At 42.0% G+C, this 22669-nt stretch overlaps 1 protein-coding gene across 1 annotated transcript in view; it reads right to left on the bottom strand.

Moving 5' to 3' along the window:
• Window positions 1–1856: 1856 nt before the first annotated feature.
• Window positions 1857–22669, bottom strand: part of LOC149300712 (serine/threonine-protein kinase Nek11-like) — a 106530-nt gene continuing 85717 nt past the window's right edge. Inside the window, exons 15-16 of the mRNA XM_089484765.1 lie at window positions 20035–20131; window positions 1857–2064 (exon numbers count right to left, since the gene is read on the bottom strand). Of these exons, the coding sequence (XP_089340891.1) occupies window positions 1857–2064; window positions 20035–20131 (305 nt within the window). The remainder of the gene's footprint in view (window positions 2065–20034; window positions 20132–22669) is intronic.

Consider the following 22669-nt stretch of genomic DNA (forward strand, 5'->3'; position numbering starts at 1 on the left):
CTGTAAAATGAAATGAAATTAAAAGGACCTTAGAGTCTGTAGAATATACGTATGTATCCCTGTTTCTCTCTCGCCTCACAAAAGAACTGCGAGTAAGAGAAGGGCAGAGCTAACATTATAACCGTTCTTTCTGTGATGCAAGCCCTGTCACAAATCACATGACCACAAGTGCACAGATTGGCTATTGCTGGGACTGCCTTGGCATCAAGGAACCCGGCAACAGCAAGATTGGTGTTCAGCCAATAAAGGGAGTTGTGGTTTGTGATACAAATATACAAATTCCATAGGGTTTAGCAAGCAATACATCTGATGAATATTATTGTAGATGCAGTCAACAAAAGTTAGTGTTTGCACTGTAGATTAAGTGTAGACCCTTCCCCGCCCAATGTACAAGAAAAGTGTAGTGTAGGATTCTGAGGTATTACAAAAAAGATGGTAGTTTGAAGGGGGTAAAAAAGGGACATAATGGCTTAGAAACAAAATAGGACACTTGGTAGTTTTCCAGAAATTGTGTCACTGAAAGTGCTGTTATTACATTTGTAATGATGTACGTACTCTAAACAGCCTACAATTTCTCCCTCCCCTGCATCCCTTACGAATTTCCAGGGAGAGCAACTGCCCCCTCTTACCCCCCCTCCGAACGCCATGTTCAAGGACGGTACTTCTTTGAACGCTAGCCAGAGCCCACAAAACTCACCCCCCGCCTCTCAGAGTCTGTGGCTCCACCCATCTCCCAATTAACATGCAGTTTCTAAACGATGATTTTATGTATAGAAGTAAAAAAGCTATTCAATCCTACCAGGTCCTCTGCAAAAAAGCAATTGCCCCCTTAGTTACTAAATCAACCTAAATCAACTAAATGTAATTCAAAAGTTGGTCCAATTTCACTAAACACCCCAGGAATGATTACTGCTAGTCCTGTTGAATCTAAACATCAATTACATAGAACCTGTCTTGCAAAGTGAAGGAGCATAAAATGTCTCAAAAAGCATCTCTTGATGCCGCGATCTAAAAAAATTCAAGAACAGATGAGACACATTGATTGACATATACAGAAAGGTCTGGAAGGGTTACAAATCAATTTTTCACTGTTCCACAGCACTGTATTTGAAGTAGAAATAGATTCTATTGGTTTCTTTTAATTGTTATTGTTCATTTTACCTACAAAGCATTTTTTGCTTTTATGCTGTTTTTAAGATATTATTTAGTGATTTCATAACCATGTTATTTACTGAAACAATGTTTTTATTTAACAAGATTTAAAATAACAAGCTTTACATATTACAGTTACACATACTAATTATGGTTATAATAAGTGATCATTAGTAAATAAAATATGATAGGCACAAAATAATAACACACAACAGAATACAGTATAGATTTATGATTTGTAATTCACATTTGGTTGGGATATATGGTATCGTATTTGTTTAGTGATAATAAACGTCATATAGCTGAATTCTCTTACAACCGGTTCTGGAGGCTTCTGTCTTTTCCTTGGATAAACATCCTTAAAGGGGTTTTAATTGCATATTTTGTCTTAGTTTTTATAAAACAAATTAAAAAAAAAATTATTGTAATTAACACCAAACAATACTTTTGTTGACACCATTTTTACTATTTCAGTATTGATCTGAAACAATGGTTGCCATTTTCACAGTAGGTTAACATCGTAAGAGTTAAAGAAATTATTCCTCAAACAAAAATAAGCATTGTCGCCAGGAGGTTAGAACTAAACAAGAACGCTTCGTGCCATTTATAGACGGTAAAATAAAACATTAAAATAAAAGGTATGGAGCTGTGTCACTGTTGTAGCAATATCTAACCTCAGAATGTAACGTCCAAGAACACTGCAATCACGCCTTATCTGTTTTTGAACATAAAGCTTGTAGCTCTTCCTCTAAATAAAGGATTTGGTCCACTATAAAGCATTCGCTTGACCTGGAAACTAACGTCTCTAGGTACTGCTTCACTTCTTCTTCACTTCTGTTAGTTTGTCTTGCACTTCTGAGGAAGTTATATACTTTGTTATATGTTTTCTTTCCCATAGATTGCACAGCCGACCTAGAAAATTGAGAGAACGGTAAATAAGGGGATGCATTATGATTTACTAAAACAGTATGTGTGTGTATGTATGTATTTGTGCATGTACTCGTTTTTAAGGCATATCATATTGCATAAACGATCCTGCTATAAATGCAAAACGTGTATAACCATACATACAGGTATAGGGAGCGTAAAGACATCTCTGGATGGCTGTTTCAATTAAAAATCTCTACTCATCTAAGCAGAACAAAGTAAAACTCTGAGCAAGACCACATTCATTAAATATTTAACTAAAGTAAACTAGCTGTAACAATGTGTCTAGATCCCCTTGATACAAACTGAAATTGATACAAGTCAAAATACATTTACTGTTAAACATTTAAAATCCTAAGTGTTACATTAAGGTTATAATTGCTTTGCATACATATGTGAGTAGTAATTAAATGTACCAATTATATCTATAATAATACTAATAATAATAGGAACTGCAAGAAAGAGAGTTCATTACGGGAAAAAACAGATTCATTAAATATCATAATCTACAATGCAAGTAGTGATGGAAATACAGATTGGAAAACCAATATTCTTCCAATAATGGTTTTAGAAGCGTGTATGATAGCTGCATGTTCCCTTTAAATTGAGGTGGTTAGTTCAAATGATACTTTGTCTCCAATTTGTTTAGAAAGGGCCCTTCTGACCTGGACTGCACTGATCTAGGTTGGAAGGGCCCTTTCTAAACTATTTTGAAACAGCACAGGGAGACTGGAGCTTATCGGGGGGTCACGTGACCCTGCTGTGAAATCAAGACTGCCTGCACAGTGTGTGAGTAGCAAGAAAGAAAGCTGCAGGAGTGGTGGGAGGTAAGCGGGGACTGGATATATGTATATGTATATATATATATATATATATATATATATATATATATATATATATAATGTGAGCATGGGTGTGTACATGTGTGTGTGTGTGAGCATGGAACTGTACTTGTGTGTGTGTGTTGTGTGTGTGAGCATGGGTGTGTACTTGTGATGATGGCACAGACTAGCTGTTGACATTTTTCCTCCAAGGCCCCGTGGTTTCTAGTTATGCCCCTGGTTGTCTCAGAAAACTATGTAGACACTCTGAAATAACAGTATGAAGGAAGAAAGTTTATAAAACTAACAGTAATAATAGGATTTAAAATTCAACCATTGCAATGTAGGCATCTTTTACATTTTTAAAGTAAATTAAATCCAAGCTGCAATTTTTGGGTATTCCAGTTTCAGCACAGGCATCTCAAGTATTTGTGGTCCTCACTACACTAAGCTATTTTGCAATGCTGACACACACAACATTTTATCTTGCTACTAAAGGGTTAATTTGTCTGTGTTAAAGTGTCTTTTGACTCAACTGTGTGTGCTATGTGTTAGTTTTATCTTTTTCCATTGGTAAAAATTAGTATTCAGATTTCTACATCTTATTTTTCTATGCAGAAATTGTGACTAAAGTACTCATTAAGAATTTGTGACCTTTTGCACACCCAAAAAAACTGCCTAGGTGAGGTTGTTTCATAGTAATGTCTGTGTGGCCTTTATTTGTTTAGTTTAAATAATGTCTTCTTCTAGTGTACATAAAATGCAATATAAAATTTGGATTTAGATAAGGATTACTTCCACATTGCCACATGGGTATGTTTTGATTGATGTACACAGTAAATGTAATTGTTTATTGAACATATGTTTGGATACAGATACTATCTTCCCTTATTAATATCATACCCGCCAATCCAGATGCAAGATGACAGGATATTCCACTAACAAGTCTGGTGCTGCAATGTGCTGCACTAGATAAACATCAAAATCCACACATGTTCATATAGACACAACAATATGCTGCTTTCTGCTTATGAAGTTGCTTGTACGTAGCTGGTGGATGCTGAAAGTGACAGGACTGTAAATAACACATCTGTAAATAAAAAGTTGCTAAAACCCTTACAATTCTTTTTTGGCCATAAGCAAACCTAAGGCAAACTCTGTTATTTTCTACAAAACAGTTATTGTTGGCATCTTTACAATTTGAGCAGTTGGGAAAGTTGTCGAGTCAATTTTTAACTTCTTGCTTCCTTCATCTTGCATACGGTTTTTGTATTGTAAAAGACCAATTAGTGATGCAAAACAGGTAAATCAATTGCAGAAAGATACAAAAGACATATTAGCAGAGAACACAGATGAGACAAAGATTATGACTGTGATGTCATTCTATAAAAAAACCAATCATTTTGCGTATGTATATACAGGGCCGGCCCTACAATGGAGCCGACTGGGGCAATTGCCCCAGACGGCACTTCAGAAGGGGCGGCACTTTGCCGCCCCAAGCGGTTTTTTTTTTGTTTTTTTTTGAAGCGGAGGAGAGAGAGAGGGGCACCGAGTGGTTTTCGCTTACCCGCTCGGCGCCCCTCTCTCTCTCCTCTGCGGCGAGTTTCCCTGTTCGGTCTCTGTGCCGGCTTGTAATGCAGAGCGCCGGAAGTGACGTGAATTTCCGGCGCTCAGCATTACAAGCCGGCACCGTGGCAGCACAGGGAGACTCGCCGCAGGACTGTTTAAGGGTAAGTACCGGTGGTGGTGGGTAGATAATGCCGCCCCCCCCCCTCGGCGGGGGGCGGCATTTTAAACTTCGCCCCAGGCGGCGTTAAGTCTTCGGCCGGCCCTGTGTATATATACAGTGTATATAGTATATACAGTTTTAGGCAGGTATGAAAAAAATACTGGAAGATAAGAATGCTTTAAAAAATAGACATGTTTATTTTTAGCAGCTAACAAAATACAAATTGAGTGAACAGAAGAAAAATCAAAATCAAATAAATAATTTGGTGTGATCACCGTTTGCCTTCAAAACAGCATCAACTCTTCTAGGCAGTGGCGTCGCTACAGGGGGGCAAGGGGGGGCAATTGTCCCCCCTAGGTTAATCCTTGCCCCCCCCTGTTGCCCCCCTGCCGAATTTGGAATAAAGTTGCAATGCGACTTTAAATCCCGTCTTTTTTTTTTTTTTATGCTGAGGAGAGAGAGGGTGCTGCCCGCACATCGAGCCCTGCTACTTACCTGTGGGAGTACTTCTGTACTGCATAGAGGAAGCGGAACCTAGCAGAGTTCACGTGACATCACATGACTCTGCTCCAGTCCTGCTTCCTCTGTGCAGTACCAGAGAACGCAGAGGGAGGCCGCGCCCTCTGCTGAAGTCTGTGAGCGGCATCGAGGAGCTGCAGTGCAGGTAAGGGGGTGGGGAGGGTGTTTGAATGAGTATGCGTGATTGAGGGAATTAATCTGTGAATGAATGAGTATATGAATGAATGAGTGTGTGTGTGATAGCATGGATGTGTAAGTGCTGGAACCTAGGCATGATGGGACTTTGATTGCTGTTAGCAATCACACTCCTATCATGTCAAGTCAGCCAGTACATGCTGAAACCTAGCTTGCTGCCCCCCTTGTGTATTGATGCTGCCAGCATGTACTGGCTGACCTGGCATGATAGGAGTGTGATTGCTCACAGCAAGCACAGTCCCATCATGCCTAGGTACCAGCATTTACTGGTTGCCTGGTATGATAGGAGTGTGATTGCTGTGTGGGCAGTGTGGACGCCAGGGCTGGCTTTGGGGTGTGCAACCTGTGATCTATGCCTGTAATTTAGGGGGTTTTAAATATACCTTTTAATGACGTGTTTTTATGTGAATTCCAATTGATCTATACCTGCAAAGCTGGGTTTTTGCTTTATTCTGTAGATCCATATGTATATATTTCCATACATTATTTATGTATACCTGCAAATACAGTGTTTGTATGTCTTATTCAGTTGATTAATTCCTGCAATGCTGTTTCCATGTATTTATTTGATCTATACCTGCAATGCTACGTTTCATATACTATTGTATACCTGCAAATACAGGATTTGTATGTCTGATTCTTTTTATTTGATATATACCTTCAGTGCTGAGATCATAAGTGAATTTCAGTTGATCTATACATGCAAAGCTTAGTTTGTGTGTTAATGTGTTGATCTATACCTGCTATCGGCAACTGGGGCTAATATTAATATGTATGGGCAGCAGGGGCATCAATACACAAGGGGCAAAAACACTAAGGGGGGTATAAAAGACAATGAAGTGTGAAAAAATCATCCTGATGTAGACGTCTGTGACGTAGATTGTGTCCTGCTGTTTGTGTGTTTTTGGTTATCAGTGTAGCAGAGCCTGCCCTCGGGTGTGTGTATAGGTGTTAATGTGGCAGAGCCTGTCCTGGTGTGTGTTTGGGTGTTGGTGTGGCAGAGCCTGTCCTGGTGTGTGTGTTCAGTTGTCAGTGTGGCAGAGCCTGTCCTAGGGTGTGTGTTTGGGTGTCAGTGTGTCAGAGCCTGTCCTGGTGTGTGTGTGTGTTTGGATGTGGGTGTGGCAGAGCCTGTCCTGATGTGTGTGAGTGTCTGTGTGGCAGAGCCTGTCCTGGTGTGTGTGTGTGTGTGTGTGTCAGAGCCTGTCCTGGTGTGTGTGTCTGGGTGTCGGTGTGACAGAGCCTGTGTTGGTGTGTGTGTTTGGTCATCTGTTTCCTGGCACTTAACTTACAGTAGGAATTATTTAATTTATATTTATCCAGAGATAAAATGCCCTCCTGAAGTTGTAGTGACTTCAGGGGACAAAACGTTCAAGGCCCTGAAATCATTTAGTGGAAAAGTTATTTATTGTGTTATAATATTTATTTTAAGGATTAGTCGCACTCAATTGTGGCTTCAGGCTTCCCATGTTGAATGATCAAGTATTATTTTAGCCCAATAACAAAAGTATAATTCCATAGCACATTACTTTTGGAAATTATGAATGCCCCCCCAGTTTGACTGTGGTATCTTGTGTGCCCCCCCTATATATTGTTTCTAGAGTCGCCACTGCTTCTAGGTACACTTGCACACAGTTTTTTGAGGAACTTGGCAGGTAGGTTGTTCCAAACATCTCAGAGAACTAACCACAGCTCTTCTGTGGATTTAGGGAGCCTCAGCTGCTTCTCTCTCTTCATGTAACCAGGGCTCTGTGGAGGCCATACCATCACTTCCAGAACTCTTTGTTTTTATTTACGCCAAAGATAGTTCTTAATGACTATAACTAAATTTGAAGCCAATCGTATGCCTCCCTGATGGTATTGCATGATGGCTAAGTACCTGCCTGTACTTCTCAACACTTACATCATTAATTCTGACCAAATCGCCAATTCCATTTGCAGAACTGTAGCAACAAACATGTTGATCTTTTGAGTAATAATTTTCTTCTGGATGGGGTAAGTTTCTCATCTGTAGAACAAAACCTCCTCACATTCAGTGTGAGTATGATGATGAAAAAGTTTGAAAAGTCCATTGTACAGCAGGCAGAATAAAACACACTGATCTCAATAATGCCATGTCTAAAAACTATAAAGTCATGAATTAATACAAAGTTTCTAATGCATTCTCCGCAAATATATGCAGATATATTTATTAGGTATATCACTTTCTGCTTCCTACGTTATAGTTACTTTGGCTCCCTCGGTTGCATATCCGTGCTACATCATACACAGGTCCGCAACAGCACAGAGCCGCAATTTTTTATTTAGTTTTCCTCAGAAACGCAAGATTTTTGTGCTTCCTCTTATAATGTGACGAAGGTAATCATGTGCCAGTGATGTAGAGGCACATTGGAAAAGCAGATCCTTCTCTTCTGGGAGTGTACATAGAGAAAAGCTGACTCTTCCTTTCTTCTCTCCCTGGCCTGAGCATAAGAAAGGGCCAGATCCAAAATGGGGGACCACTGAAGTCTTCAAGATGGAGTAGTAGTCAAAAGGCAAAGTCCACTCCCTACCAAAACCTAAGTTTGTAGGGACCTAGTTTTGCAGCATTTCCAAAAGAAGTGGAATCCAAAAAATCACATATTCAAAATAACTTAAAGTCCAGGTGAGTGTGTGCAGTGCCATTTCTGGCTCCATCACAGGGTTGCATTTTTCCACATAAAAGCCGTTTGCTTCCCCTCGTTGTGTGAAGATGTGGATGTGTTACTTCTTCAACTGGGTGACACTGGAAGGTAAATCCTTCTCTTCTGGGGGTTCATTCTCTATCCAGCCCTTTCCTCCTTGGCGAAAGCCTAAGGGAGGGTCGGATATTCTAGCACCCCACACAAAAAGGGGGACCACAGAAGCCTTCAAGAGGGAGTGGCACCCAAAAGGTAGAGCTCACAGGCATCAAACCCCCAAACCTTGCAGACCTGGCTCCATTTACCCAGCATATTAAGGACAGAGGTATACAATGTTGCATTTTTTCTTTTTCTCCTTCCTAGGTTTAATGCTTAACAATGTCTGTAAAGCAAGGGTGCCAGGTGAGTGTGCTTTTCTTACAAGACAGTTCCTCAATCTCTGGGTCCTTAGTTCCCAAAGGGATATGTAGCCCATTGTTTCTTTCCCTGGCAAACCCAAAGGAATGCTATAACTTCTTAAACCCCCTCCAAAAAAAAAAAGGTCTTGAAGGCTGCGTGGGAGCCATACCTAAAAAATAGCCTTTCCATAGCATTTCCAGTGTGTGCGCCCAGTGCATAAACTCAATCACACAAAAAGGTGCAGTGCTCAAAAAATTACTATTACACATTCAACCCAAGAAACGAGTCTGAGTGCTTTTGGTGTGCTTAGTGCTCAGGAGGTCCCCTTGCCTCAGACACCACAGTGATGGGTGCCTAGATGGAACAAACCTAAGGACAACAAAATGTCACTTCGGGATTCTTTGCAACCTCAGCCTTAAAGCGAACATATCAAGCTTCCCCCTCTAATATGTACTAACTTTACACAAGTGTAATGGCTCCAATAGCTCCAATTCCAACCCTATGTTGTGCCAAAAACTTTGTATAAAGTAGCTATGCAAATGAGAGAGCCCAAGGAATCAAAACTGACATACCATGTCTTCAGCATGTCTCCATCTAAAATTGTACTATGCATTGGAAACTTTTTGTGAATATAGAGCAGGGTTGTTTCTAGACACAACCACATTGGCATATGACTAGATGGCAATGTACTAAATCCCAAAAATGTAACACTAATAAAAACATGCAAAATGTTACCAACGATGCAAATTAAAAAAAAAAATACAAATAAATACAAAAGTTAATTATAGATGTTAACATGAGCAGCCTTCTTTAAAAGCCACTTCCAACTCTAGCAATTAAGTAGTGAACTTGGAGAGAAAATGTTGCATCTAATATGCACACAGAAATTAAAACCCTGACAGCTAATCACTAAACAGACACCCAAGCTCATACAAAGCAGCAGGTGTTGAAAACATCTGCTACAACCTGGTATATCTATCAGGTGAAATTATGGCTGGGGGACCTTGTATTTACTTTAATATGGAATATAACATTTCTTTTACAAAACAGAGCTGTCTCGTTGGATTGTATCATCACAATCACGATTTTGAGAAGATATCAATGCACCACAATACTTTTCCAGTGGCAACACCTACATACATTATATGTACACATATTCACCCCTCAACACGCACACACACATACTTCCTCAGACAGGGAGAAAGACATGCATGTATGTACATAGACAACCAGGGTCAAAGTGGGAGGAGAAAAGCAGACCTTTAAGGCCAGTGGCCCCAAAGGACAAACATGTGGGCGCTGGCTGGACACGCATGGCAGCACACTACACTACACTAACACAGCCTGTGGTGGTGTGTATCCAGCCCATGATGGGAACTGCTGCATAAGTGGCAGTAGCCCCCTTCCATTTGGCACTTACCCACCAGTCACGTGCCTGGTGTGTCTGCTGGCCAGTTTACCATACTTCATACCTCCCAAATGAACCTCTATCGACTCACATTTGGCATTGGGAAGATGCTCAACAGAAAAAAACACCAGTTCAAACAAAGGGCAGTGCTTAAATAAAAGCATCCACAATGGGACGCAAGATTCCTCTGCCAGAGGGAACCAACAGCCTCAGATGGACCTTAGCCATGCCAGCATCCTTCTTTGGTCATTTATAATGGCTTTTGTTACAGTATGAAGTCTATGTGCAGTGCCTCTATTAGCAAAATCATTCCCTTACTGCTCTATGTGCAGAACAGCCTATGACAGGACATCCACATTCCCACTTTAGTTTGTCCTGGAACTAGACAGAGATACGGACAAATTCCAGGACAAACTAGAGTGGGAATGTGGATGTCCTGTCAGGCTGGTGCGGTTAGAAGAAAGTGGTTACAAGCTTCCTAAACTATATATTCAATATACTACTTTTTTGGACAGTGTTCCCAAGCCATTTTTTTTATTTTCTTATTAGAATACTATGTAGTAATTACTAGATACCGTCCTGTTAATGTGCCTTCAGGACTGGGTTGGGAACTATTTTAGAAGACTACGTCTAGAGACTGTTTAACACAGCAGTTCTTCCCAAAATAAGTAGATTAGGGTGAGGCACTTGTATAAAATGTGATATGCTGGGAAGAGGATAATATATTCTATTAATATATTGCATATAAAAATCAGTCATAAATGGCAATGTTCTCTTTTACAAACATTCATAATATTTCAGTGACGGGTAGTATGACACTTCGGTGTAATCGTTTGAGAAAGTAAGCCCGGTCTGTTTTGTGAGGGTATATTTTATATTGGTTCACTGGCAACACAAAAGTTATTATTCACTAAAATGCAAATGCATGCAAGTTTGTATGTTCATTATTCAAAACTGGGATAAAATTTACCTTATAAAAAGGTTTTTTTAAGGGAATGTCATTTTAATTTTGTCAATAGAATTAGGTTTTGGGTGTCAAATTCATATAAAAACTTAATCTCCTGTTGCATAGAACAAATTATTGTTTTATTATTTTAATTTTTATTATTGTATATAATAACATTCAGTCAGATGTATAACTACATATAGCAGAGCTCTCTTTTTGATAAAAATGTATTGAAATATGTTTAAGCAATGAAAATGCCACATGAGAGCCAGCTCCCCAAATAATCTTTTTGGTAGGAGAGCTGGGCTGGCGTTTTAGCTCCCATGTCTGCGGTGGTTCTCCTCCTCTGAGGGGGACCAAGAAGATCTAGGCCTCTTTTTGGCCGGGAACAGAAGGAATTGGAAGTACAGCCCTAGAGACTTTTGCACTTGGATTTTCACAGCCACAGTCTTCACTTGATAACTGCACCTCAGGCTTTAGTAAAAAATAAAAAATAAATAAAAAAAAAAGCTCTGTATGATTAATGGAAGTTGAAGTAAAAAATAGGGCACCGTTAGACACATCATACTTGGTGTCCTGGTCTACTTTACAGTTTTGATCTGAGAATATATGTTTTCAGAAATATCTTGGAACTACCCATTATATCGTTACAGAGAAAGAGAAATTGAAATATAGTGTACATTTCATAAAAAGTAGGCCACGCACAAGCAGTATTTTTCTGCTTACGTATTTTTGAATTGTTATTTTCTGCTTGCTTTTTTCCCCAGTGATATTTGAAGATAAAAGATGTAGAGTCCATTTTGTTACAATTATTGCCATTTATTTATATAGTTTATAGCATTCAGTAATATCAGTATCACCTCAGCTGCCTTATCACTGTCAACGAAGGAGATACACAAGTCTTTCAAAAGGCCGATCTCTCAGAATCCAAGATGGCGGGTGCAACATCCCTCCTAGGAGTGGCAGCCATCATGGGAACAGGCCCATAGTATGCAGGACAGCATCCCCCTATGCTGCCACACTTGGGTTGCTGTAGAGGACATGGCCTGGCTCCTATCTCCATACAGACAGGGTATTGGCAAGAAATCAATTAGAGACCTTCTCCAGGTGTGACCTACCCTGATACATATATATATATATAGGCACACCTCCTTTTTCTTGCTTAGTTATTACGCTACCTTCAGTGTACCTATTGTTCCTATTTGCCATTACTTTGTGCTTTGTCATCCAGTCTATTTCCTCTATCCTCTAGCTGCCAGACTCTACTTTGATTTTGACTACGCCTCTTGTATAACCGTTTTTGGAATTATTGCCCTTGTGCACCAATTAGCTGTCACGACAGCAGTTCCCATCTCCAACTGAAGTGTCTCCTTTTGCACGTGTATGCAGCTATCTGCTCCTGGACTCCATCACCATGGTAAGAGATTCTGATGTTACAAAATAACTAAGCCACTACCTGAAGCCCGCAGGACTACTCAATACCATTGCTGCACTCACACAACAGTTAGTGGCCCTTAATCAATCCGTCCAGGATCTGCAAGCCAGGCAGAACCAAGTCCATAATCAAGTCCAGACTCTTGTTCCTCATGCAGCTCATTCCCTTCCTCCAAAGGGTGCAACACCCATTTATAAACCACAAGTCCCTATGCCTGAAAAATCTTCTGGTGACCATGCACAATATCAGCAATTTACGATGGCATGCCAGGTGTTGTTTTATCTCAAACCAAGGATATGCCACTGACTATGTTTGTGGATACATGTCATCTAACTGGATCAGTTCATAGTTGTCTACCTAGATCACATACTCATCTTTTCTTCCTCCCTAGACCAACATCAAAAACATGTGATTCACGAAGTATCCAGGTTACCACAACATCAACTTGTGAAACTGGAAAAGAGTGTTTTTTCATCTTGTTAGGGTAGATCATAACACCTCACAATCTACAGTTTCTCCCATTCTTGAATGGCCGACAACCACAAACAAAAAGACATCCAGAGATTTATGGGATTTGCCAATTTCTATAGAAAATTCACAAGAGTCTATTCCTCCATTATCCTGCCTCTAACATGCCTAACCAGACAGACACAAACTTTTAAGTGATCAGTAAAAGCCCAACATGCATTTGACAAACTCAAACATGTCTTTACTATGGTTCTCATTCTCACCCTACCGGATCCCAAAAATAGTATGTAGTTGAGGTGGATACCTTAGGTACAGCAAGGAAAAATCCTCTTCCAAAGGGCACAAATAAAATAACTCCATCCTGTGGAGTGATCAAAGAGACTCCTCCCAGCAATCGCCGGTGTACCGGCGATTGTGTCCCAGCTGTCAGAGGCAGCTGCAGGGACAGGGAGAAAGGGTTCTTCGGTCTCCACATGAGTGTGAAGACCAGCCCCCACCCTCCCCTGCTGCCCGATTGCTCTGTTAAGTGGTAACCCCTTCAATTAAAATAAATAAATAATTTAAAAACTAACAGCACTGACCTGAAAATCCAGTGTGCTTCCAGGTCAAATGCTGTGAGTTTGGTAAATGCAGCAGATGACTTATCTATGCATGAGGGGAATTGCTGTACTCGGGGGTGTTACTGAACACAAATCAAGACCTATTTTGTTACACTAACTTTGGAAGGCGCTGGTGTGGAATAAGTTGCATGGGACAGGCCAATATAACCCTAACTAGATTCCCTGAGCTGTCTAGTGTTTGGAAATATATCGTTTTTGGAGTTAAAATGAAATATGGGACATCTACCGGGTCTCAAATGAGATGTGGACCCCGCAAACTGACCTGTCAAAATTCCATGTTTGAAAACTGTAATGCGTATGTTCCAATTTTGAACCCGCAGTGCCAAAAAGACATACCCTACCCATGCATATGGGGGGTGTTTCTAAATATAAATCACAATTTGTTTTAATAATTTCATGTACCCAGGGGAAAAAATACTGAAATACTGTGTTTGGATAGAATGGGTTTGTAAAAAATGTAAAAAAATGAAATTTGTCTGCAATGTTTAGGACAGACTGGCACTAAAATGGTTAAATCAAAAGTGTTAAAATGTCCCAAGTAATATACTTTGGGATTTCATCTTTCAAAAAAAAATTTTGAGCAGTTTTTCTTTTTCTGGCCGCTATTGGGGCGCAACTCCCAGCATACGACATTTAAAAAAAAACTTATTTAGAAACAGCCATGCGCGTTATTCATATTTTACCTCGTAAGTGCCCAAATAAATGAAAATACCACACATTTGAGGTGTTTCCAAAAACAGGACAAATACCTAAATACACTTTTGGAGGTTTTTTTTCCATTTGCACTCGTTATATATAGTTTTTATAGGTGAAACTGTGAAAATATTTCCTTTTTTTCCTAATTTCCCCCACATTTTTAGATATTTTTCATACTAAATGATGGTTTATATACTGTATATATAATTATTGTTTCAAAAGAAAGCCCTACTTGTGCTATAAAAAAAATGTATGATTTGTGTGTGCACTAATAGAGAAGAGAGAATTTACAGTTTAAGGCATTTGTGGAGGCAATGTGGCATATAGGGGGTTAAAAGGCACATCATGGGGCAGAGTGGTATATAGGGGGTTGAAAGGCATATCATGGGGCAGAGTGGTATATAGGGGGTTAAAAGGCATATCATGGTGTAGAGTGGCATTTAGGGGGGTATAAGGCATTTCTGGAGGCAGAGTGGCATATAGGAGTTAAAAGGCATATCATGGGGCAGAGTGGCATATAGGGGGTATAAGGCATTTCTAGAGGCAGAGTGGCATATAGGGGGTTAAAAGGCATATCATGGGGCAGGGTGGAATATAGGGGTATAAGGCATATCATGGGCCAGAGTGGCATATAGGTGGTATAAGGCATTTCTGGGGGGCAGAGTGGCAATCATAGCTTTTATTAAATATGAAAAAATAGTTTACATGAATTAACATTTATCAATAAAACTTTTTTTCTTTAGGGTATTCTTATATTCAGGCTTTTTCTTTTTTCCTAAATAAATATTCAAATTTTGGGGGGTCGTCTTATAATCAGGGTTGTCTTATAATGGAGCAAATATGGTATATATATATATATATATATGTAAAAGGGTGAAGCCGTATTAGTCCAGTAGACACGATGTCAAAAAATAGAGTATAGCAGAGTATGCGGTGATACCTTTTTTATTGGACTAACATAATATTAAAAAGACAAGCTTTCGAGAGTTATCCTCCCTTCATCAGGTCTGAAGCAATACTTCAGACCTGATGAAGGGAGGATAACTCTCGAAAGCTTGTCTTTTTAATATTATGTTAGTCCAATAAAAAAGGTATCATCGCATACTCTGCTATACTCTATTTTTTGACATCGTATATATATATATATATATATATATATATATATATATATATATTACACCTGTGTGTGTAATCTCATGCGCTTCATAGTGTGTCCCTGAATGGCAGAAAAAAATGTGGTCTCATTACACTGGGTAACCAAAGGAGATTGGAGAATCTGTAGAGGGGGCAGACAGTGGGGCTGCTTGGTGGGACAGTGGGACTATTCTGTGGAAAACAGGGCAGCAGAGCTGTATATAACTGAATTGCCACAAAAAAGAGGTAAATTATTAATTTCTAGCATTTTGAATCTGATTTTAGCTCTAAATAAATCCTTTAATTGATGCTAATTTCTATGTGCTTTGTGAATGCCACTTGTCAATATAAGTAAATTACTTTTTTTTGCTTAAACGGTGGTTGTGGAGTCATAGAATGTTCTAATGGTACCTTAAAACAATTATAAAAGCTCGGTGAACAATACACAAAAAACTTGCTTGATGAGGAGATAACAATTAATTCATTTACAGACTGTTTTCATGCCAATATAAAACAGATGGTTCATTTTTCTTTCAGATAGGATAAAAATATCAGCTAGAACAGAAAGCTTCGCACAACAACACAGGTTTCCTGTTCCTTCTCACATGAACAATTTCTGAGCTGTCATGCTTCCTGATGTGCCATAAAAGCAAGGCTGCACAGTGCTTCTTGCCAAAGTGACGTTATGACCGTCGTTGTCACTGGTTTCTGATCTGGGGATATATTGTTCCTGCCTTCCTTCCCTCCATAGCTGAAGCCAGAGTAAGAGACAGATATTCTAAATTCCCCTTACAGAGGGGAACCTCTTAAGTCTTCAAAAGGACGCAGCAGCTGAGAGGCTAGCTCACCTCCCTCATCAAAACCTGTGTGTTATGAAAAAAACCTTGCAAAAAAATGTAAAAAGTGAACAAGCATTGTGAACATGAACTTAATCTAGGCAAAAGCTTCTGTAATTCCCCTCGTTGATTAAAGAAGTGGACAGGTACTCAAAAAGTGGTAACGCCACGGTGGAAACCAAGCTCCCAGTCTTGGGCCACACTCCCCACATAGGGATACGAAGCCCGTTCCTTTCATCCCTGGCTAAAACAAAAGGGATTGACGACCTGTCAAAAGCTCACCCTTTATGTACATCAACTTCCCCACTTAATTATTTCTAATAATAAGTTGCTCATTTTGTTGATTTTTAAGACAGTCTTTGGAGAGAAGAAAAATACTGTTGGCACTGATCTTAGCTTCTATGAGTTTCAATACATGAATTAAGAAATGTTAAAAGCTGTGGCAGGGACAGTTCCCCTTAATCAGCAAATCTACAGATGAAATCGATACAAGTTTACTTCATTGGTTCTTCAACCTGTCGGAGACTAACAGTGCAAGATTTTTGCAATCGACCAAACGTAGTCTCACATCCACCCACACTAGAGGCACTCACCCCGGAAGTTCTTCTGCTCAGAATACCGCTACTTAGTAGAAATAAGCCATGATTTAGATGATCCCAACAGCAAGGAGGCCTTAGTGCTGGCAGGTAATATAGGTACTGAGTCAATATAGCAAGGTGAAGGTGCAGCTCCGGGCAGAATACACACGGTAGGGGTTAACTCGAGCAGGATGGTCAGGATAGCCGTGTACACAAAGCCGGTAGTTGTACAAGCCAGAGGTCAAAACAGTTAGCAGGAATTCAGACAAGCTGAACTGGAACACAAATAATTCAGGCAGAAGTACAAAATCACCAAGCAGAGAGTAGTCAGGCAGGGAAAGGGTCGAAACATCCGAGATCAAGTACACAGGCAACTATACACAGCAATGGACCACAACAGGGTGCCAGAGAGAAGCATTTCCGGATTTTAAAATCCGGCGCCTGCTCTGGACCCGGCCTCCTAACCTATGTCATGGGCGCACCTCTAGCCGACCATCAAACCCATGGCTCCAGCAGCGCTGCAAGAGTCTCCAGCGCCTTGAGGACGGGTAAGTCCCTTTTTTCTGGGGATACCTGATGGGTAGCTCTTTGCTCACCTGTAGCGGGACCCCCAGGCATGTCCTCCAGCCTCCTGTGCCAGCGGCAGGAACTCTAACCACAAGCAGACACGTAGTTTTGTTCTAGAGTGTAGATTTTCTCAACAAATAATCAAGTGACTTATCTGCTCTGGCCACCCTTCCATAGTCATCAAAATGTTAGGACAGGAAGTCCTAATCTAAAAACTAATCTAAGGCTAGATGTTTATAATGTATGTAGGTTTTACTTTAATGAGGGGGTGGCAGAATTGGTAGAGGTTAATACAGAAAGTTTTTACAGCAGGTACATATGGGCAAGAGATAGGCTGAACAATTCTTATCGGCTGTGAAATTCTATATTTCTTTGTTTCTAAATAGAATTACACTCATTCAGTCATTCGCACCTTCTATTTGTTGAAGATATAAATTACATAAATATGCATCTGCTCTATCTTACAGCCACTATAGCACTAAACAGGGCTGCTAATGCTATTTCTATTTTTGCCTTGTCGTCTTATGATCCAGGTTTTACATTGAGTGTCTCGCATTAATTTTGTTTTATGTTTATTGGTTTTCATAAACAATTTAGTCATCTGCATGTTGTCAGCTATATTTAGTTAACAGAGAACACCCTGGGGCAGAGAAATTATAAGAAGCGCTGTTTGCCTGAAATTTGTGCTATGATTTAATTATGTTATTGTACTACATTTGGGATATTGTGTGAATGTCTCTTCAACACAATATGGAACTTTTGATATCCAATATAACTCAGAGCTCATTTTAATTAACTTTAAATGTGACTTGGCTGTATGTATTGGCCTGAAAGGGACATACACGCAACATACTGGGCTGACCGTAAATTGCCCAATGTATCTTTTTAGGTGGTAGCCCAATAGGGACCCTCTGATAAGGATTATGTTAATGTTATCTGTTACCCCTGCCAATAGGTATTTATTTTTACACAGGGGGGATTTACTTTCAGTTTTAGAAAGCTATACAGTGAAGTGCCCGCCCACCCTCCATTATTTTGATGTTTTCTGGGTATGACAGGGGGTCCCTTGGGGTCTGGCATCAGTGCGGGAGTTGGCCATCTGAGGTATGGCAACTCAGGTGGCATTAGCTGGACGGCTACATGCAGGGCTCCCCATGGGATGGCCCTGGGGAGTTCATAACGGTTTCGCTACCATGCAGGGAGGATGCCGGTAATCACTCTTAACATTGTTTACGCCTGCGCCAGCATTCCTGGGGGATCCCGTGTAAGCTAGGACATTAATTGTTTATGTACTTTATTATGATGTTATATATTAATATATGTTCACATGTTTGAAGTTTACGTTTTATGTATGTCGCAGGTGTTTTTAATAAAATCTGTGACCGTTTTAAAATCCAGCAGGTCTCTTGTCTTTATTGGGTGATTGATGATCGGCCATGCCCATGTCAAGTGGAAACACAAAGATATCAGCCTAGTTTTACCAGAATCATGCTGTCCAGTAATAGAATCGAATTCTCAAGGGGTTAATGGAAAGACACATATCAGGAAATCTTAGACATAGGTGTTTTGGGAGCATTGTTACCGGTAATAGTTGTCCTTTGTATGAAAGAATTATTCTAACATCAGAAACTGAGCTTAATCTCAGAAAGGCTGCATACTCTTGCTGGTTGCATAGTAATGTTACCATGCATTATACAAGAAAAGAAAGATATGAATTACAAAGCAACATACAGTATAATAAACTGTTGCAGCAATGATGGAATCATAGCCGGAAATCGTGCTTAGAATCCAATCCACTGGTCCTTCCACACGTGATGTTCTGTGATTGGCCACCGACTAATTTGCAGAACTAGCTGGTCAAAACCATGGTTACTTAAAATTAAGTCAAATGTGGCTCAGCAAGACGAAGTGCTGACGAGATTGTACCCTCTATATATTGTTTCTCCCTGGAGAGCTTGCTCAGAGAATGTTCTAAATAGCTTTGAAAGGACTGATACATCTTCCCGCTACAGCCAATAGAAGCTGCTCTCAGCAGCTTACAAAAAACAAGATAATGTATCAAGAAAAAGAAGCAGAGCTAACCATTTAGTAATACCGCTTCTCCGGGGTGGCTGTAAAAAACTAAAAACAAGTTTAACTAAGCAGCCTTGTTTATTAATGTTAGATGTCCTTTAGTTTGATGTTAAATTCATTTAAATAGTAAAAAAATACTATAATTTTTTTGGGAGAGTCTGTACTGCAAGCCTGCACTGCAATGTAAAGTGAGTATCCTGTGAGTGTGTAAAATCCTCTTGTTTTTGCTGAATGAAGGGCTTCGGGAAAGCAAACACTTAAACACTATGTGCATCACTGAAAAAAATACGCCTGACCTCCTATAATCCTAGTAAATATGTATATCAGTTTTGCTTTAATGTGGTAAGTCCTAGGTTCTTGGGAAATTAGGATAAGTGTAAGCACACGTGCTACAGCAAGTATGAATCACGCTGTCACTAACGATAATTGTGATTCTATTGTCAAACAACAGATTGACACCTTCATTCAGATTATTCTCTGGTACTGTTAAACATGCCTGGCAGCTCTCTGTTTTTCCTTATTTTGGGATCTGTGACTTTATTATGTCATTCCTCTGCACAAGTACACAATTTCATCTGTTTTCCCAGGATTTTTGTTGGGTATATTGTACAGTTTTAAGGACGTTATTGAAAGAAATGAATTTTGTGTGTCCGCGACCATCTTGTTTTGCTCCTGGTAATTTGTGTGCAGAAATGTAATGCAATAGAGACAAAGTTGCGTGTTTTGAGAAGATATATTCTCTGCCCACATGCTTAGGCAGTAGCTGAACTGAGAGTCAGACGTGTATATTCTGTGAATAAGACTACATGCACCCTTTTTGGATCCATTTGACCTTAATATGCGCTGGCGTCCATAGAATAAACAAGCTACTCACTCTTTCATGCGCTGTAGTTTGGTTTGTACCATGGTATCATTGATAGGTCTGGAGCTCGCGGGAATTGATGGAGTCACTATGGTGGCAGCCTCAGTATCTACAAATCAATACAGAGAAACACAATCATATTCACTGTATTCAGTGGCATTATGGAGCAGTGAAAGGTAAGCTAGCAGAATACACTGCTTTTACATTTAAATGAAACTATACTTTTAAAACTTTTTTTCCCCAAATGACTGCCTAACAAAATATATGAAAAATTATTTAACAAGATGCATTTTATTTTGTTAAACATTTCTATATACTATATGCTGAATCATTAAACAAAGTTTTGCTCAGTTTGCTCAGTTTTCTGTTTCCTTGTCATTTATATCAAAACAAGAGACAGAATCTCAAAGATCAGGCCCCTGGGAATCAGCGTAGCTAAATGGACAGGGAGCATGTATGTGTGTGGGTGAGTGCATGCTTGGGGCATGGGTGTTTTTGATTGGGGTTTGTAAATTGAGGGGCGGGAGACCCTAGGGGATAAAAGGTGCCCTCTGAGTGACCCCGGTCACTGTCACTTTTTATTTGAGACGGCTAACAGTTTTACCTGCTTGAGCTTTGGTTTCCTACGGCCTGGAGCATGGATGTTGATGCTATTCTCGCTGCTCTCAGGGCTGGTGCGGACAAGGACGGTGGCAGGGCGCTTCGTGAGCAATTTGCTCACCTGTTGCCTCAGGCTGCGGTGCCTGAGCAGCCTTCCGGGTCTGGTGGGGCCGCGGAGGTTTCGGTTAGCGGGCGCGCCTCGGTTCGCCGGCGCGCCCGCCCTCCTGCTCGGTTGAGCCCCGCGGCGGATGCGGGGGCTCGTTACCGGAGCAGGAGCCCTGATCGTGGGCCGCGCGCGCCTCGGGAGGAGTCTCCTCGTGGCGGGCGGCCTTCCAGTGCGCCGTCGTCGCCAAGATGGCGGCAGCGCGTGGCATCGCGGAGGTCTCGCGAGGCTTCTGGACGGCTCGCGAGACCTGCCGCGGCTTTACCAGAGCCCGCGGCACAGGCGGCTGTGCCTGCCCGGGCCTCGGCGGCAGCTGGGACTCGGCGCGGCCGCTCCGGTGGTCGCGGCCGGACGAGTGATGCCGCGGGAAGCCGCGCGGGAGCGCGCGAGGACGCGGGTGGTGCCGCTTCTGCCCGGCCACGGAGGACGTCGCGGTTAGCGGCTGCGGCTGCTTCTACGCTGGATGGACGGTCTGCAGGGAGGGTGAGTGGGCCCGGCAGGGCTACACGGGGGGCAGCTGGGGGCCGTGCGGGAGAGGGCGTATCGGAGGACTGTGGTGGATCCTCCGGGGACGATTTAGGTTCACCTCGGCGGCCCTCGGCTCGTTTACCCCCTTTGGGAACGGGGGTTGGGGGGTCTTCCCTCCTGGGTTACGGCTCCTCCGGTGAGGAGGCTTTTTCTACCCCCCTTCCCCTATTGTCTGCGGCACATGTGGGTGGCTTACCTGTGGCGGGGGCCCTGCCAGCGGTTCCGGGTCCTTCTGGGGCCCAAGGGCAATTTTGCTCACCTCTCCTTTCCCTGCAGGCTGGTGCTGGAGTTCTGCCGGAGGTTCCTTCCCGGCTGTCTGGACCTGCGCGACAAGATGCTGCTAGCAACATGGCTGCGTGTACGGCACCGCAGGAGGTCTGCCGGTCGCTTGGTGGTGAGTTGATTTCTCAGCTTTCTGGTCTATCTGGGTCTGTTGTGGGGGGTCGCCCGGGCGCTAGCGTGGGGGATTTTTTGTCGGGTCTTCGGGGTTTTCTAGACGCGTGGGAGCGTGGAGGTAGCTCCGGGTCGGGTGGGTCTGGCTTAGATGGGCAGGTTAGGTCTGTCTGGGAGCAGTCTGGGAGTGTTGTAGGGTCTGCTGGTCAGGTTCCCATCCCTGCGCCGTCTGTGGCGTGTCCTGGTGGGGCTGCGGTTGCGGTTTCGTCGGGTTCGGAGGTTGCGGGGGTGGTGTCCCCGTCGGCCGGTGGGGCAACTGCTGAGTCTGCCCCTGCGGCCATAATTGATGCGGCGCTGGGGGTGCCGGATGTTGCCCGTGGGGCTGCCTATATGTGTTGGTCAGGCCCTTTGGGTCTGCACTTAAAGCAGGAGACGAAAGAGAAAATCTGGAAAGGCGAGTTTCTGGAAATTTTCTCTCTCCTGCCGCTGGAGGAGGTACCTCCTCCTGCGAAAGAGGGGAAGGATAAGGAAAAGGAGAAGGAGAAGGAGAAATATCGGTACAGGCGGATTCCAAAAACCTTCGGTAATTGGATTCGCGCCTTTTCCATCCTGGCCAGTGTGATAGGCGAAAAGTGCCCTGAAAAATGTACGGCACTTTTTGCGTATCAGGACCTCATCTGGAACGCTTGCAGGACGTATGGGGGTTTGGGCTGGTGGAGGTATGATGAGCAGTTCCGCCAGCGTTTGGCGGTTCGGCCGTCTATCGGTTGGGACCAGATGGATATTGGTCTGTGGCTGGCCATTATGACTCGGCCTGCCACTCATCAAGGGGGGTTTTCGTCGTTTCTCGGGGGGGCCGGGGGGGGGTCGGGTAACGCTCCCTCCCCGGCCGGTCAGCGGCGGCCAGGTTGCTGCTATCAGTACAATGATGGGCAGTGTAAGTGGGGTTCGTCATGCCGTTTC

Source organism: Sceloporus occidentalis, unplaced genomic scaffold, assembly GCF_023333645.1.
Source record: "Sceloporus occidentalis isolate IW3139 unplaced genomic scaffold, rSceOcc1.0.p SCAF_23, whole genome shotgun sequence".
Classification (NCBI taxonomy): domain Eukaryota; kingdom Metazoa; phylum Chordata; class Lepidosauria; order Squamata; family Phrynosomatidae; genus Sceloporus; species Sceloporus occidentalis.